The 16,632-nt window shown below is 50.2% G+C and overlaps 1 protein-coding gene across 1 annotated transcript in view; it reads left to right on the plus strand.

Moving 5' to 3' along the window:
* Window positions 1-16,632, plus strand: part of TGFA (transforming growth factor alpha) — a 106,035-nt gene that overhangs the window by 26,493 nt on the left and 62,910 nt on the right. The window contains exon 2 of the mRNA XM_059405899.1: window positions 9,588-9,641. Within this exon, the coding sequence (XP_059261882.1) occupies window positions 9,588-9,641 (54 nt within the window). The remainder of the gene's footprint in view (window positions 1-9,587; window positions 9,642-16,632) is intronic.

The following is a 16,632-nucleotide window of genomic DNA, read 5'->3' on the forward strand; positions in this document are numbered from 1 at the left end:
ATTTGGCCCTTGAGGGTAGGGGAAGAAAGACCAAAATCATCCGTTCTTCTAAACCAGAGACAGTGGGAAATGAGGTCCTGGCCAAGAGAAGGAGAGCAAGGGGCTGGCCCATGTGCGTGAGTTCAGTGGACCCCACACAGCCCGGTACCCCCCACCCCCCGGTGCTGACAGGGCCCACCCTGTCCACGGCCGAAAGGAGAGGCATGCTTGCTGGAGAGGTCTGAAGGGTGCTGTGGAGGATGTAAGGGTCTAGTGGGCCCAGAAAGTTGGGTAGAAGAGGCTGGGGCAGCAGGAAAGAATGAGGAAATTTAGGACACCTGAACCAGGTAGACATATTTGGGTGGAACAAAAGGCTTGAATAGAGATCACGAGAGATGCTTGCAGAAGGTGGGTACGTGTGTTTGCTTCCGTTGTGTCTCCTCCTATAGATTGTAAACTCCTTCAGTAAGTCCTGCCTTGGCCCAAAGAGCCCCTGGGCGTGTAGCGCTCAGCAAACAGTCCTTGGGCTGGCCCTCCTGCTGCTCCAAGCCATTCACTCTGCTCTGGGCCCCTCTTGACTCTGTCTCTTCCTCCTTGGGGTCACCAGGTGCAGGTCTTCCTGTTTTCTCGTAAAGTTTTCGGGAAAAGCCTATGACTTAAGCATATGAACATAACCCTCTCTGGAGTCTGTCAGCAGGTGCCCAAACAAGTCAGGACCATCTCAGCCTGCAGGTTCTGGAGACTCACTCCAGGCTCCAGAGAAGGATAGCACTGCCCATTCCTCTCTTCTACGGAGGCCAGTTCACGTCATTATTGAAATAGAAGACACAGGGGTGCCTGGGTGACTCGGTTGTTAAGCCTCTGCCTTTGGCTCAGGTCATGATCCAAGGGTCCTGGGATTGAGCCCCACATCGGGCTCCCTGCTCAGTGGGGAGCCTACTTCTTCTTCCTCTGCCTGCCTCTCCCCCTGCTTGTGCTCCCTCTGTATGTCAAATAGATACATAAGATTTAAGAAAAGAAGAAAAAGAAGTAGAAGATACATTTTAACTACACCCCCCCGCCCCAGCCAGCCGAATGATGGTGCCTCAGATGTCTATCATGGAGTTTAGTGTGAATGGTTGCCAAGAAAGGGAAGGATTGCTTCTCACAGGAAGGATCTGTTGCAGGCCCTGTAAGACAAGGAACTTTTAGTCCTTTTCTAGGTCTGCAGCCCCTGGAATGGTGCCTGCCATATAGTGGTACTCAGCAAGTACTTTTTTTTTAAAAGAATTTATTTATTTATTTGACAGAGAAACAGCAAGAGAGGGAACACAAGCCAGGGAAGAGAGAGGGGGAGAAGCAGGCTTCCTGCTGAGCAGGGAGCCTGATGTGGGGCTCGATCCCGGTGTCCTGGGATCATGGCCTGAGCCAAAGACAGACACTTAACACCTGAGCCACCCAGGTGCCCCCAGTAAGTACTTCTTGAATGAATGCATGCGTGCATACCAGGTTTCAAGAGTTGTTCATCTTGGCTGAAACCAGAATGAGAACCAAGATTTAGAGTTGTGTCTCTGGAGGGTCTACCATGGAAGGGAGGAAGGAATTCTGAGGATCTGCTGGTTTTCCCATTCCCTGTCCACGCACTCTCAACACCCACCCCTCCACTCTGTTTTCAAGCTAGTGACCTCTTAGAGGAACTCAATTCAGCATATGTGGGTCAAAGACCTAACTAGGTGTGAGACATGGTGCCCGGTGAGGGGTAGAGATGAGCGGTGCGTGGTTCCTGGCCACAGCAGAGAGGGAGACCGAGAAGATGGGAAAACTTCCAAACTGCAAGGAAGAATCAGATAAGGTCTGCTCTGAAGAAGAAATGATTATTTCTGGCATTTGGGTGGGGCTTTGAGAGGCAAATCTGACCTCCAAGGGCAAGGAAGAGGAAGGGGCGTGCCAGCCTGAGTGATCAGCCGAACATTCCCGGCAGCTCTAGGTGGGACCTCCATGTGTTGCGTGTGTTTATTACATGCCACTGTGTGTACCCCACGTTTTCCGTGGTGCCCTCCCCCCATTTAATCTTCATCACAGCCCTGTGCAGGAAAGAGATATCTTTTTAGCTCTTTTTACAGCAAAGAAACCTAAGGCTCAGGCAGTTAAGCATCAAAGAGCCAGAAGGGCTGGAACCTGGACCCTGGTACCATGAACCTACGGCCCCGAGCTGAGTGAGGGCAGGTTGTATACAGGGAAAAGGGAACCATGACAGGCAGCTGGACTCTGTGGGTCCGGCGGGAATAGCAGGTGGAAACGGGGTTTGGGACCAGGTTCTGCATGTTGCTTCTCTGCTCAGGACTTCAGACTGGGTTATGTGGGCAGGTAGCCTGTGGGGAGTTTAGAGGAAAGAAGTGCTGTGGTCTAGCAAGTGTTTCAGGAAACTCACTCTGGCAGCAGGAGCAAAGGTAAAAAAAAAAAAAAAAAAAAAAAAAAAAAAAAAAACCCTGTTGGCAGGCAAACCAGTCAGGTGGCTATTGTGATAGCCCAGGAGAGATGATGAGGCCTGAACTGGGGCATTGGCAGTAGGGATGCGGGGATGGATGATAGACGATGTGGAGGCAGACTGCGGAGGAGGCCTGGGCTTGGATATGGGGTAAAGGGGAGGGAGGGGTAGCCGATGGCTGTGGGTTCCTCAGCCCCGCCTAGAAGCCAGGAGGAGGTGGAACAGGTCAGGGATGAGCCGAATTTATTTTTGAACACGTGGGCTGAGGTGCAGGCTACTGGAGAGTGGTCGTATTTAATTCTTACGGAAGCCCTGTGGGGGGGGTCGTCCTCCATATTTGTGAATGAGGACGCTAAAGCTCGGCAAGGTTAGCTTAACACACCCAAGGCCTTGCAGGGAAGGATGGCAGAGCTGGGACTGGAACCCAGGGCAGGGCTCCCTTCTGCTCTGCCATAACAGACCCTGAGTCAGAATTAGAGAACGGTCAACCCTGCAGCTGAGACACCCTTCTGCTCATCTCCTCCTCCCTGATCCTGAAGGTTCTCCCTGAATACACTGGCTTTTTCCCATGCACAGATATATTGAGATGGTTATGGAAACTACCCATGAGCATTCAGCCAACACTGGCTTATTTTCCATGATGTCATAGTCCTGAGGTGTTGCTTAGACCCATCAAGCTGGACTTTGCCACTTACGGCCACCCCGAGGGTCACCAGGAGGGACAGCTGAGAGTCCCAGGCTCACTAACCCAAGCTCATTCCCTCGTGGACTGTGAGCTTGGAGTATATTTTCAAGATTGTGCTGAAAACGTAGAGATAGAAAGTGCTTGATTAGGATTAGAAATAGGGTCTCACCCATCTTCTGATATTTGATATAAACACCCTGGAAAATTGAAGGACAAAATTACCATAAACCAAGCTTGTTCACACACAAAAGGCTTTACTTGGTCTGTGGGCAGGGACCCACCTACAGCATGTTGGAATGAAGCCATTGTGCCCCCCTTCCCTGGCTGGATGGTTGAGGAAGATGTACAGTCCAGTATCTTCATAGATGCCTGGAATTTATATACTGGCAGACATTCTGGCCCAACTCTGTCCTTTAAAGAGCCTAAGATTGAGAGAGGGGAAGTGCTTTGCTAAGGGTGACCCCGTTCATAGGGAACCGTCATCTCTGGGCTCCCTGTTAACCTGTGTTCCCCGTGCCGCAGTGCGTACCTGGCTTCTCCACAAGGGAGAGGAGGTGGCAGTGGACTTTTCTAGCATGCCTGTGTTCTTTGTACCTCACAGGAGAAGCAGAAGCCAAGTGAGGCCAATTGGACCTGGTGACAGGAACTTGCAGTATAGGTCTCTTACAAGCTAAGGGACCTTGGGCAGGTTACTTATCTCCTGCCCCTCTACTTTCTCACCTCCAGAATTCAAGCACTACAGTATCTACTTCCTAGCACTTGGTGTGACTCTCAAGGGAGACTGCAGGGCCCGTAGTCAGCTCTCAGGCCAGTGTTGCAGCTCTTACTCGTAGCAACACTGTCAGCTGCAGGGGTCATCCCAGGACAGAATTCCGGACACAGAGGGGAGAGCTCGCAAGACCATCCAGACTCCAGTGGTTTTCCCGCCACCACCTGCCACTGGCGTGGAAATGTCTTCCTGCTTAACTTGTCCCGTGTGACAGCTCTGTTGGGGCCAGGGAGTCAGGACCTTAGCCTGTGTGGGTTTGTAACTAAAAGCTGCCGCCTCCCTGCACGACTGGTCTCTTCGCTGTGCATGGCCACCTCTCACCTGCCCCACGACACTAACACTTTCAGAGAGTCTCTCTGGAAGGCTCTCTCCTTGGGTAGCAGGGTCCGGCCTGTGTTTTTAAAAGTGGTGTTCCAGAGGCTGGGTTGATGGAAGAAAGAGCCCTCTGTCCCATAAGCCCATCTGCTCAGGTGATTCATTCCCATGTCACATATTTCTGAACTCTGCCTGCTACCCCCAGAGTATCCCTAATCCTGTCTGGCCAGTTCTTCCACAAATTCCTCTGTGGCTTTGCCTGCCACCCTCTGAAGCAAGTGTCCCTGATGTCTCTGTAAGCAGGGGCCAATGTGAATTGTCACCTCTTCCTTGGAGAAAACCATCGACTCTCTGAAGGCCACCCTCCCTACACGGGAGTGACGGGGGTTGCATGTGTCTGCCTCCAGCCGCAACATTTATGGGTACACTCGCCAGGAGCAAGCTCGTGTCCTGGTCCTACCACACTTCCTCCTTGTCTGTCCCCTGCAGTGTTCTCCTTCTCTCTTCCTAACCAGTTCCGAACCTGAAACCAGACAGCATTGTCCTGTGGATCAAAACCTCTTGCATTTAAAAATACTGATAAAATCCTACAATATTACAGGTTTTGCTATGCACTTAAAATCCTGCCATGCTAGGGTGCCTGGGTGGCTCAGTGGGTTAAGCCTCTGCCTTCAGCTCAGGTCATGATCTCAGGGTCCTGGGATGGAGCCCCACATTGGGCTCTCTGCTTAGCAGGGAGCCTGCTTCCTCCCCTCTCTCTCTGCCTGCCTCTCTGCCTACTTGTGATCGCTGCCTGTCAAATAAATAAATAAAATCTTAAAAAAAAAAAAAAAATCCTGCCATGCTTACAGGTAAACCTTAAATGTTGGGATGCTGCTCAAAAGGGAAGAGGCCTTAGAAGTCATACCAGCAGGCCCTGGGTCCTATGTGACCTGCTCACATGTGTTTTTGTGCCCACACAATTGCTCCGTGTGGGTCCCCTGTAGACCTCAGGCCCACCCACCACTTCCTGAGCTCCTGGCTGTGTCCCCGATGACCCTCCAGCCCTGAGTACAGCAGGAGAGGAAAGGCAGAGGTGGGGGGGGGGGCGGGCGGGTAGAATCCTGGCTTCCCTCCTTCCAGCACCCATACTCTCTTCTGCCCCTCTCTGCCCCTCTCCCCTGCCTGCATTGTTTCTTCATCTTTACACCTCTTTTCAGCACCTCCTTTAAATCCAGTGTATCCTTGATCCAGAAGGGTCTACAGCACCCTCTTGCCCTCCCCTCATCTCCCTGATACCACAACCTCTGCTTCCCTCTTTCACTCAGGCAGTCTGACTTATGGGATCTTAACATGAATGAAATGTACAACTCTTGATTTCTAGGAGGAACGGCTGATCCGAACAGTGGACTGGGTCAGAGCCGGGAAGCAAACACTAGCTGTCATAGATACCAGAGCAAGGCAAGGTCAATGCCACCAGGATTCCCAGGGAGCTGAGCATGCGTCCCCCAGATCTGGGCACCAGTACTGAGTGTCCACAGAGGAGGAGGTCACCAGGCTGACGGGTGGGAGAGGAGAGAGGGTGTCCCAATCCCATGCATGAGTGAGGGGGCTGCACTGAGGGACCAGGGGAGGGGGGGGGGTTGCTGCTCTGTGGCCCAGGGGAGATAAGAGCCCAACACCTCTCAGTAGCAGTTAGGACTGCCCCACCAGTGAACCGGTTTCATGGTGGCTTTGGTCTGTGAACTCACCAGATAAATAGGTCAGCCTCTTTATTGATGTTTTTTCTGTTGGAAACTTTAAGTTCCAAACAGCTGAATTAGAAGCACTACAACACTTGCCCCACCCCCACCCCCGCCAAGGGCAGGTCTGGGTTTCCACTCTTCTCTGTGTGGAGGATCAGCTTTCATAGCTTTCCCCCACCCCCACTACTAACCCTTTTTTTCCTTTTTGAAGTCCATGATCCAGGGATTCCCATCTTCATAGCTATTTAAGCAGAAATGTCCTGGCAAAAGCAGCACAGAAGGGATTCCTGCCCCAGAAGGAGGTCACAGGGTTGGGGGTGGGGAGGTTGTGGCCAGCGAAGAGAGCCTGTGCCTACAGCCTCCAGGCCCCCATCTGAACTGTGTGTGGTCTTCCTGAGACCACTGCAGGCCGCAGCCGGCCCATCCCCACACAGGTGCCCCAGGGAAGGATTTCCTGTTTTAGATGAGCCTCCAAGCCTACCAGGGCCACAGGTTTCTAGAAGGCCCTCACACGGCTTTTCCAAGCACAGCCGTGGGGCTGGCAGTATGGGCTCCTAGCTATACACAGATGAGGCGGCTGGGGGTCTGGATTGCTCACACTCTAGCCCCTCAGAAGATGTGGCTCCTAGTAGGGGAAGTTGGAGGCAGCAAGAAAGCCCCAACAAGCAGCACACACCTGCAGACCAGAGAGATGAGGCCTCGAGGCTAGGCTTCTGAATCTGTCTGTTGTTCAGACTTATTTGGAGGTTGTAGCTGGTGAGACACACCTGCCAGTGTTTCGTGACAGACTGTGGTTAGAGGACCGTGAGCGGTGTGATGATGAAACGCTGTTCTGGGCATGGACTTCGCACAGCCTTGAGCTTGAACTTGACTGCAGGAGCTCAGGAAGCCTCTGGAAGCCTCCTGTTTCCTTGCTTGTGAAACCACGTGTTTCCAGAAGCTGGACCTGAAGGCAGGGAATCAAGGCTTGATTCACCAGATGGTTACCATGGGTAATCAAGTCTGGTGAAGGCCCGAAACTGGGTGCCGGGCCCAGAACGGGTACCTGTCCAGTAAGGGGCACCCCCACACAGTGGGGATAGGGGGCAGTGAAAGAGGTCTGACCCCTGTCTTTTGACCTGGAACCCTCAGGAAAGCAGAGGCCTCTCCTCTCATCAACAGAATTTGTGCCTGAACCAAGACTGCAGGGCACTGGGTTGTTTACCGTCAGATTTTGCGGGTGTAGAAAGGAACTAGTCTCCATATTGCTCAAAAAACCCAGTGATTTTCATCTGTGGAACGTGGTGATTTTGCAAACTCCAATGAGTTCCCAGAACGCCTTTGTGAGCTCGGCAGCTGACGGCTTTATGGGTGAGGAAGAGAGCAGGCAAGGTGATCTGCCCCACAGCTTGGGGTAGGGGTGGGGAGGTGACCCCTCCATGGACGCTGGAGAGTGAGCGTCCGTCTCTGCTCTGTCCTGGCTGCAGTTGGACGGTATTTGCTTTCTTGTCCTGGCTTTGCTCAGGCAGCAGTTGATACGGTGACCAGGAATTGTATGGGCTCTGCTTTCGCTGACTGACAGGCTATGGGGCCCAGGAGGGAGGGAGCAAGATAAGTCATTGGTTCAGGGACAGTTTGTGACAGGCCAGTAGCGCTTCCTCAGAGTTACGCAAAGAATCCCCGTGTTCTTTATGTTACCACCGGTCACTGGCTGACTTGGGCCCAGAGTGCTTGGTGGCAGTCCCAGCAAAGTCAGGTCATGGCTGGTCCCCAGTGGACAATGTGGACCTGTCTCTGGCAGGAGTCCTCACTTAGACGCTTGATGTGTGGATTCCAGACTTGGCTGTTTAAATATGGCCAGAGGAGGACACCTGGGTGGCTCAGTTGGCTAAGCAACTGCCTTTGGCTCAGGTCATGAGCCTGGAGTTCCGGGATTGAGTCCCACCTTAGGCTCCTTACTCAGCAGGGAGTCTGCTTCTCCCTCTGACCCTCTCCCCTCTATGTTCTCTCTCTCTCACTCTCTTTCTCAAGTAAATAAATCTTTAAAAAAATAAACATGACCAGAGGAATCCCAAGAGCCATGCTTCCAAAATGATCAGCAAGAAGGAATTGCATGGAGAAAGGCGTTTGAATTTACTTACCCACTTTCTCTCCTCGCCCCCTGCCCCACTCTAGCCCCAGTATCTGGTTCCTGGGCTGTATAAGGGTTTAGGAAATCCATGCCAGACCTCCAGGAAAAGTGGGCCGCTGTTTTGTGATGTATTTTTATCTCAAAGGCCAAAAGGAAAGCCCTGACCATGATTGTTCTACCTGTGCCTAGTTAAGTTTCTCCCCTGAGAATCAAGGCCTTCTGTGTCTGCACCTGAGTGGAAAGGGGAAGGGGCCCTCACAACCTGCATGCAAGAGTGGGTGCTGGTGGAGCAGTACCAGCACCCACCTCTGACTCTTTCCTGTGCTGACTTGATTCCCCTGTCTTCCAGGGTAACCTATAGGTGGCACGGCCTGTGTGTGGCCACCAGGGTATCTTTCTACATTTCAGTTTTAGGAAGTCATTTTAATTTAGTGCATGCTGATTGTGTAACTCCCAAGAGGTTCCTTCTTTATTGGAACTTTACTGCTCTTTCCAGAAACCTCCAGTACTGTAATGGGAGGGCACAGAAAGTCCTCTGCTTGTAGGGGCAGCTTCGTGGGCATGCACCCTGTGTCTTCTGACGGAGTCCCTACCCTCACATGCTGTGCAGTTGCAGTCTTGAAATTCCTAACAGTTTTTACCCTTGAATTTGTGTTTCAAAAGTGAAGTTCAGTGGGACAGTAGAGAGTGTCCTGGGACTTGGAGCCTCGGCTCCCATAATCCTACCGACTGCCACCTCCCTGCCTTCCCTGAGTGGGTTCTCACCCCTGCCACATTCTGCCCTGGACACAAGAAAAGGTGGTGTTAGCTCCATAGCCTGTTCGGCGGGTGACTAGACAGGGACAAGGCTGTCCCCTGCCCCTGATCTAGATACCCGATGCGTCCAGACACAGACCTTGTAATACCCTTGGGGGTCAGTTGTCTGCCTCGGTTGGAGTCTCTGGGAAGAAGAAAGTCCTGTCCAGATGGCCTTGCCCTGACTGGGTCACAACACATCATCCAGCTGCTGTTGGGAAGGAAAACCAGCTGTGGGGGGTTAGCTGTGCATGTACACACTTGTCCCTGGGGACCCTGGGCACCCAGGGCTCAGCCTGCCAGGATCCTTACACCTCAGAGAGAGATGACGGACACAGCGAAACCACCCTCATGACATGCACAGCAGCCTGAATTACTTAATCTTACGGAACTGTACACATAAAAATGGTGGACAACAGTAGATCTTATGTGTGTTTCATTACAATAAGAAAGAATTACACAGTGTTTAAAAAAAAAAAAAAAAAACTAAAAAACACCAGAACAGGTAGAGACCGTGGAAGGAAGGAAAAAAATAATATATTGAGTACCTTTAAAGGCACACTTTTTTTTTTTGCTGCTTTTTGAATAGGGGTCCAACATTCTCCTTTTGCAGTGAGCCCCCCAAGTTATGTGGCCAGGCCTGCCTTTTGGCCACTCTGTAGAACTGCCTGGTCTTTTCTTTTCAGGGGACCTTCCCTCAAGTCCTGAAAGCCTCTTACCTTTCCTCTCTTCTCCCCATGCAGGTCTCCTGTTGGCTGTGTGCCAGGCCCTGGAGAACAGCACGTCTGCCCTGAGTGGTGAGTCCCGCCCCCTCTGGGGGATGGTGCGGGAGTACTGGATGGGAACAGACCTGGCTGGCAGGTGGAGCCTGCCCTCCAAGCTTCCTGTGGGCTCCTGCCCTTTCTGCTCCCGCAGGGCTGTCCCCTACCCCCTGGGTGCCCTTCACGCCAGGGGCCCGGTTGCGCTCCTCAGGGATCTTCGTTGCAGGAGTCGGGGCGCAGGAGGCCGTTCCCCTCCCCTAAGGCTTGCCATCTCCCAGCTCTGTTCAGATAGTCCTTGTGGGCAGGGGTGCTGGAGAGCTCCAGACCAGCCGAGTGTTCAAGCTCACTTAGTAGTGCATCTGTAGAGGAACCCAGATTCCTAAAGCCTGTGTCTGCTTCTGCTTGGTGATCTTTGTTTTGTTATTTTATGTCGTCTTTTATGGCATTTCTAGTAATATTTCCCTTATTTGGGAGATCCTAGATCAACGTATTGGGAGGTTTGGGAAATGCAGAAGGCAGACGTCTCCTGGTCAGAGTACTGCGGATGCATCTACTCTCGAGTTGCTCTTAGCTTTGTCCGGGTGTGCTCCTATTTTTACACGGTTAGTCGTCCTGAGGAAACGGTGTTGATTCTTGCTTTTTAAACTCAAGTTTTCAAGCTGTGCATTTCTCCATGTTGCTGAAGGGTCTTGAAATTTATCCTTTTAAAATGTCTTGTCCAGGACACCCAGATGGCTCAGTCAGTCAAGGATCCAACTCTTGGTTTTAGATCAGGTCAGGATCTCAGGGTTGTGAGATCAAGTCCCACTTCGGGCTCCACACTCAATGGGGAGTCTGCTCCAGATTCTCTCCCCGTCTCTCTCTGCCCTTCTTCCTCCCTCCCCCGCCAAGCTTGGGTATGCTCACTTGCTCACGCTCGTGGCCTCAAATAAATAAATAAATCTTTTTAAAAAGGTCATGATGTTCTACTAAAATGGACATGTGTGATTCAATTAAGCGTTCTCCACTGGATATTTATGTTGCCTCCAGTTTAGATTATGATGCTCCCTCTTTGTGCCTAGAAACTTTTCCCTTCCTTCAGATTCTCTCCTCAGGGTATATCTCTGGAAGCATGAATAAATATATTTATGACTCTTGTAACAAATTGCCAAATAGCTCTTCAAATGCAGTGAGCTAACTCTCATGCCAGAAGGTCATGAGTCTGCCAGTTTCACTCTTCCCTTGTTATTCTGGGCGTGTGTTCCCATCTGTTTCTGCGGCGGACCCCTGCTGTATCTCCCTAGTTCTTTCAGGCAGGAAGATGTGTATAGCAAGGAGGCATGCGGTTCTCACATATTCATAAACCCTCTAACCCTCTAACCAACCACACAGTGTCCCTGGTACTTTGCTCTTCTCCTCTTCCACACCTTTCGTTCCAAACCCACTGGAGGGGATGCAGCCGCTCCTGCCAGCACTTCTGTGGCCCCACGCTCTCCCCCTTGGAGCGGTTATCCTTGATGCTGTTGGACCCTTAAGGTATCCAAGCCACCTGGTGGCTCATGATGCCACAGATGGAAATAACTCCCTTCCTCCGTGTTTTGCTCTGCTTAAGGGTGTGCCTATCCCAGAGCACCGATGCTGGGGTACGGGCTCTGCCAGAGCTGCCGCTTGTTAATTACCTCCCCCGTCACAAAGGGCTCAGATGTGAATATACTAGGGGTAAAGTGGGAGCATTGGATCGTGACCCCACCACGCTGGTCCCAGAATTGTCGCGTCTCCCTTCCTAGGATGCATTTGCCCCCAGGTGCATCCATAGTCCCCCCCCCCCCCCCCCTCAGTCCGCACTGGAGGCGAAGAGCCAGGTTCTCTACTGAGTCACTTGCAGGTGGTAAGTTGCAGTGAGGCCAGATGCTGGCATTGCCATCCAGTGAGGGCAGATGCTGATGCAGCCTGGCGCCCTAGTCACTCTAACCTTTTCCCGATCTTCGTCCATTCATACAGACAAGAAAGGCCTGGAGGGGTGTCCTCCCTCAGTTTCTTTCGTCAGGTGTGGCTCCTGCCAGGGCCCTTTGGGGTTTCCCAGTCTCTCCTGAGCAAACGTGGGAAGACCTGCTGTATTCATCCCAGAATGACTGTCCTTGCTGTGCTAGTGACCAGCTTGTGTTCCGTCTTTCTGGACTTGCTTCTATGAGAATGTCTCTGACATCAACAAGCACCTGATGTTTGTTCTTCCTCTTTATGATAGACCCTCCCAAAACTCGTCACGCCCTCCTGCATTGCACGTTACCCTGTAACAGGCTGAGGGCTGCTCTGTGGCCCAGTGTGGCAGGTGAGGGCAGGGGCAATGCCATGACATCTAGCGTGCAGGGCACCTTGAGATCCTAGAGCTGATTGGAGGTCTGTGGAGAAGGGATGTGGGCTGTCTGACTGGCCTCTGTTTGATAGGTCACTTGGCTATGGGACTTGGGCCCTAGAGAAGTTGATGGAATATCTCTCTCCCATTTTTACGTACTCTCTACCCTGCCCTATTGGACCCAGACAGGAGTCCAGAGAGAGCTGGGTGAGGAGGCAGGCCCACATGGCAATGATGGTGTCAGAGCCACCTCTCCAGGCGCTAGGGCTTTGCACCTGAATCAGGCTTGTTTGTCTAACTTCCTCTTCCTCTAGGGTGACCTTCCTTCTCAAAGACTCCTTGGGCCCTGGGAGGCCTTGACGACCCCCACTCTGTCCCTGCCAGACATAACTGAGATCCTGCTGTGGGTGCAATACAAACTGGGGTCCACCCCACCAGCCACACTCACGACCCCCAAAGATTGCGTATTGAACTCCTGCCTAGTTCAGTAAGTGAAACCATTTGCTACTGTGGACTAATGGGAATCTTCATACACAGAAGAGAAATACTAGCGAAATCAATCCCCATAGACCCATCACCCATTAGCATTATCTGCCATTCTTCTTCCCTCTATTCTCAAACCATTTTGATTTTCTCCCTTTGCTGGGATATTTTAAAGCAAAGTCCATTTCACTTGAATGTTACTTATAGCTCACAGATAAGGACTTCAAAAAACAAAACCATAGTCACACCAACAGAAGTAACAATAATCCTTTCTTGTTAGATCTTAAATTTGGAGGGTAGATGCTGCTGCATTCACTGTTCTGTTGTACTTCACTTAATTTGCGTTTCCTTTAATGCTTTCATCTTTTGCTTTCTACTTACATTTCCTTTTGGGTGAACACTGTTTTTGTTAAGTGAGCTCCTTTGTAGATGGAGTGACTGACGTGCACATCTGAATCCCTCCTAACTCCTTATTCTCTGGATGTGGGGGGGCTCCCTCACTAAATCCCAGAACTGTTCATTTAGGTGTAAAGTTGGGTTGTTATAGGGGCCCCTGGGTGGCTCAGTGGGTTAAAGCTTCTGCCTTCAGCTCAGGTCATAATCCCAGGGGCCTGGGATTGAGTCCCACATCAGGCTCCCTGCTCAGCAGAAATCCTGCTTCTCCCTCTGCCTTTCCCCCTGCTCATGCTCCCCCCACCTTTCTATCAAATAAATAAATAAAATATTTAAAGAAAAAAAAAAAGGATGGGTTGTTGTAGGACAGAAGCTATACAAGGTTTTATCCATGACATGAATATGCAAGTCTTTTCACTCTAAAGGTTGAAAATGAAAGAATGAAAAACAGTAATGGATATAAGAAGGTTTTGATACATTCTTAAATTCTAGCACTAGAGCACAGGCACACTCAGGATTCAGCTCTAATGTTTTGATGGAGTAGCACAGAGGGAAAATTGTAAACTCCATGTACCAGTCAAGGGTGGCACATGAACTTAGGGAACATGGGGCTAATCCCATGTGGTTTTCTTGTGCTTTTGGAGAAAAAAATTCCATGATCTTATTACTTGAAAGTTGCCTTTGGCCTTTCTTGTTGAGGTTTCATTGTTTTCTTCCAGTCTTTCCCTCTCTCAGAGCTCCAAATGTGAAGAGTAAGTTATGCCAGAGGCATAGGAAACTAGCATATTGTCATCAGTAAAGGCTTTTCAGACATCCACTTTGAGTGGGACACTGGAGAGATACATGCCTTAGGCTGGAGGTCAGGAATCTGGGGATTGGGCCCAGCTGGTCTGTTTTTGCCGAGCCCCTGGGCAAGTTGTCCATCTGTCTCCTGTGTGGATCTGAGTTTCCTCATCTGCTGGACTTGAATCAGGAAGAGCCTATAAGGTTTTTCACATGACCACTCTGATAAATTGGTAGAGATTGCTTGGTAGGCTTTGTTGAGAAAGATTATAAGGCTGCCTGCAGGCTCTTAGGATATATGGCCATGACCCATGGGTGATGCCTGCCATGGACTCTAAGTAGAGAAGCACTGGTGTGATGGCCATGTGTTTCATTTTCTTGGAATCAGATGCTTTTTTACACTTAGGTTCTAAAATTCTAGTTCCTGGACTTCTTTCAAGACACGTCTCCAAAGGCAAGAGAAACAAAAACAAAAATGAACTTTTGGGACTTCATCAAGATAAAAAGCTTCTGCACAGCAAAGGAAACAGTCAACAAAACAAAGAGGCAACCCACTAGATGGGAGAAGATCTTTTCAAATGACACTGTAGACAAAGGGCTGACATCCAAGATCTATAAAGAACTCCTCAAACTCAACACCCAAAAAACCAGATAATCAAATCCAAAAAATGGGCAGAAGACATGAGCAGGCACTTTTCCAAAGAAAATATACAAATGGCTAACAGACACATGCAAAAGTGTTCATCATCATTAGCCATCAGGGAAATTCAAATCAAAATCACACTGAGATACACCCTTATACCAGGTAGAATGGCAAAAATCGACAAGGCAAGAAACAACAAATGTTAGAGAAGTTGTGGAGAAAGGAGAACACTCTTACACCGTTGGTGGGAATGCAGGTTGGTGCAGCCACTTTGGTGTGGAGGTTCCTCAAAAAATTAAAAATAGAGCTACCCTATGACCCAGCAATTGTACTACTGGGTATTTACCCCAAAGATAAAGATGTAGGGAAAAGAAGGGCCATATGCACCCAAGTGTTCATAGCAGCAATGTCCACAATAGCCAAGATGTGGAAAGAGTCGAGGCGCCCTTCAACAGATGAATGGATAAAGAAGATGTGGTCCATATACACAATGGAATATTACTCAGCCATCAGAAGGAATGAATACCCAACTTTTGCATCAACATGGATGGGACTGGAAGGGATTATGCTAAGTGAGATAAGTCAAGCAGAGAAAGTCAATTATCATATGGTTTCGCTTATTTGTGGAACATAAGGAATAAGATAGAAGACATTAGAAGGGAAAAATGAAGGGGAAGAAATTGGAGTGGGAGAAGAACCATGAGAAACTGTGGACTCTGGGAAACAAACTGAGGGTTTCAAAGGGGAGGGGCGTGGGGGAATGGGTGAACCTGGTGATGGGTATTAAGGAGGGCATGAATCTCATGGAACACTGGGTGTTACACACAAACAATGAACTATGGAACACTACATCAAAAACTAATGACGTACTGTACAGTGACTAACACGACACAATAAAAAAAAGTTCTAGCTGCTAGGACTGTATGAAGAAGCAGCCCTTCTCCATCCTGGTGCTCAGAAAGCCCACCACACAGATAAAAAGGTAGCTCGGGAGCTCCTAATATGAGCCTCATGATGACCTAAGGCCGCCTCAGCTGACTGCTTGCTGGATGATTTGGGAAATAATTGCTGTGGGAGTCAAGTCAATAGTCCTGGGGTTAAGACAGAAAATTTTTATCTGGTTGGTTGTTATTTTGTAAAACACGCAGAGAAACCTAGCTGGAGGCAGAAGGAGGGTGGCAGCACATACAGATTAGAACATCTGTCACACCCTCCCAAGGAAGGAGTTATGACCTATCTTCAAAAGGCGCCTTTTAATGCCCCTTAAAAGGGACAGAACGCAGCCGGTTAAGTTGTTGGGTGGCTCCTTGCTTAACCCTCTGAAATGTTGTACATTTCCCAGGCCGCCCATCTGGTTCTCATGTTTTCATGAGGCTCCCTGTAATGGCCAAGGGGTGTGGTGAGGCCCTTGCTCAGACACCTGGCAGCGGGCTCTGGGCTTCCCCCTGCCATCTGCCTTGCTCCATCTGCATGCCTCTTGGAACCCCTGAACTTCTCCTTCCTCTAGTCCATGCCCACTACCACCCAGCCAGAACCAGGGAGTGTTTGTGAGTGTCTGGGAGACTTTGCAGTGGCGGTGATGAAAGAACGTGGTGACGAAGTTACGTGGTGGTGGTGTTCGTGAGGAGGGTCACCGTGCTCGCTGGCTTGGGGAGATGGTGGTCAGATCTGGGTGAGGACATTGGGCTTAACTATATAGAGAGGGTGAGCTCTGGCTGGGGGTGCACTGAGGGAGGGAAATCAGATCCCAGGGAGAAGTCTTTGAAGGCGTAACTTGTTTGGGAAACAGGTAGAACGTGGGTCGGCCAGCAAGCAAGAGATCTGTTTATTGCTCATCTCACCTAACAAAAGCTTTTCAGAACTGCAAACTGCTTCCCCGTTCCATTGTCTGGAGTTTTCCCACGTGGAGCTGAAGTCATTCTAAAATTAGAAGGCTCACGTGCTCTACGCAAGTACACGGTTCACTGTTCCAAATATGTGTCGGTAGTACAGGAGATGTGAGAATGTCCTGGTCCGGGAGGCAAGAGCATACACCGGTGTGTGCCGGGACTGGCTTGTTTCCGAGGATGTTTGGAGGAACGTGGGGCCTCGGAGAGAATGAGGGACTCTTTGCTTTCCCCTTGTCATCCACTTCCTCACTTCACCTTCTACTTTTTGCAAAGAAAGCTACGCTGGATGAGAGGGAAGGTTGCTCAGGGTAGCAGACAGGCCACAGGCTGTGGAATCCATGGTTATAATTCTGACTCACTTAGCTGTCTGACCTTACTAGATCTCTTCAACCCTCCTGAACCTCAGTGCCCCATCAATAAAATTAAGGAGTGGAATTAGGCAGCATCTTTTGAAACCGTGAGTCACAAAATCACTCTAGGGGGTCCAAGCCAACATTTTGTAAA

This window comes from Mustela nigripes, chromosome 7, assembly GCF_022355385.1.
Source record: "Mustela nigripes isolate SB6536 chromosome 7, MUSNIG.SB6536, whole genome shotgun sequence".
In the NCBI taxonomy this organism is placed as follows: domain Eukaryota; kingdom Metazoa; phylum Chordata; class Mammalia; order Carnivora; family Mustelidae; genus Mustela; species Mustela nigripes.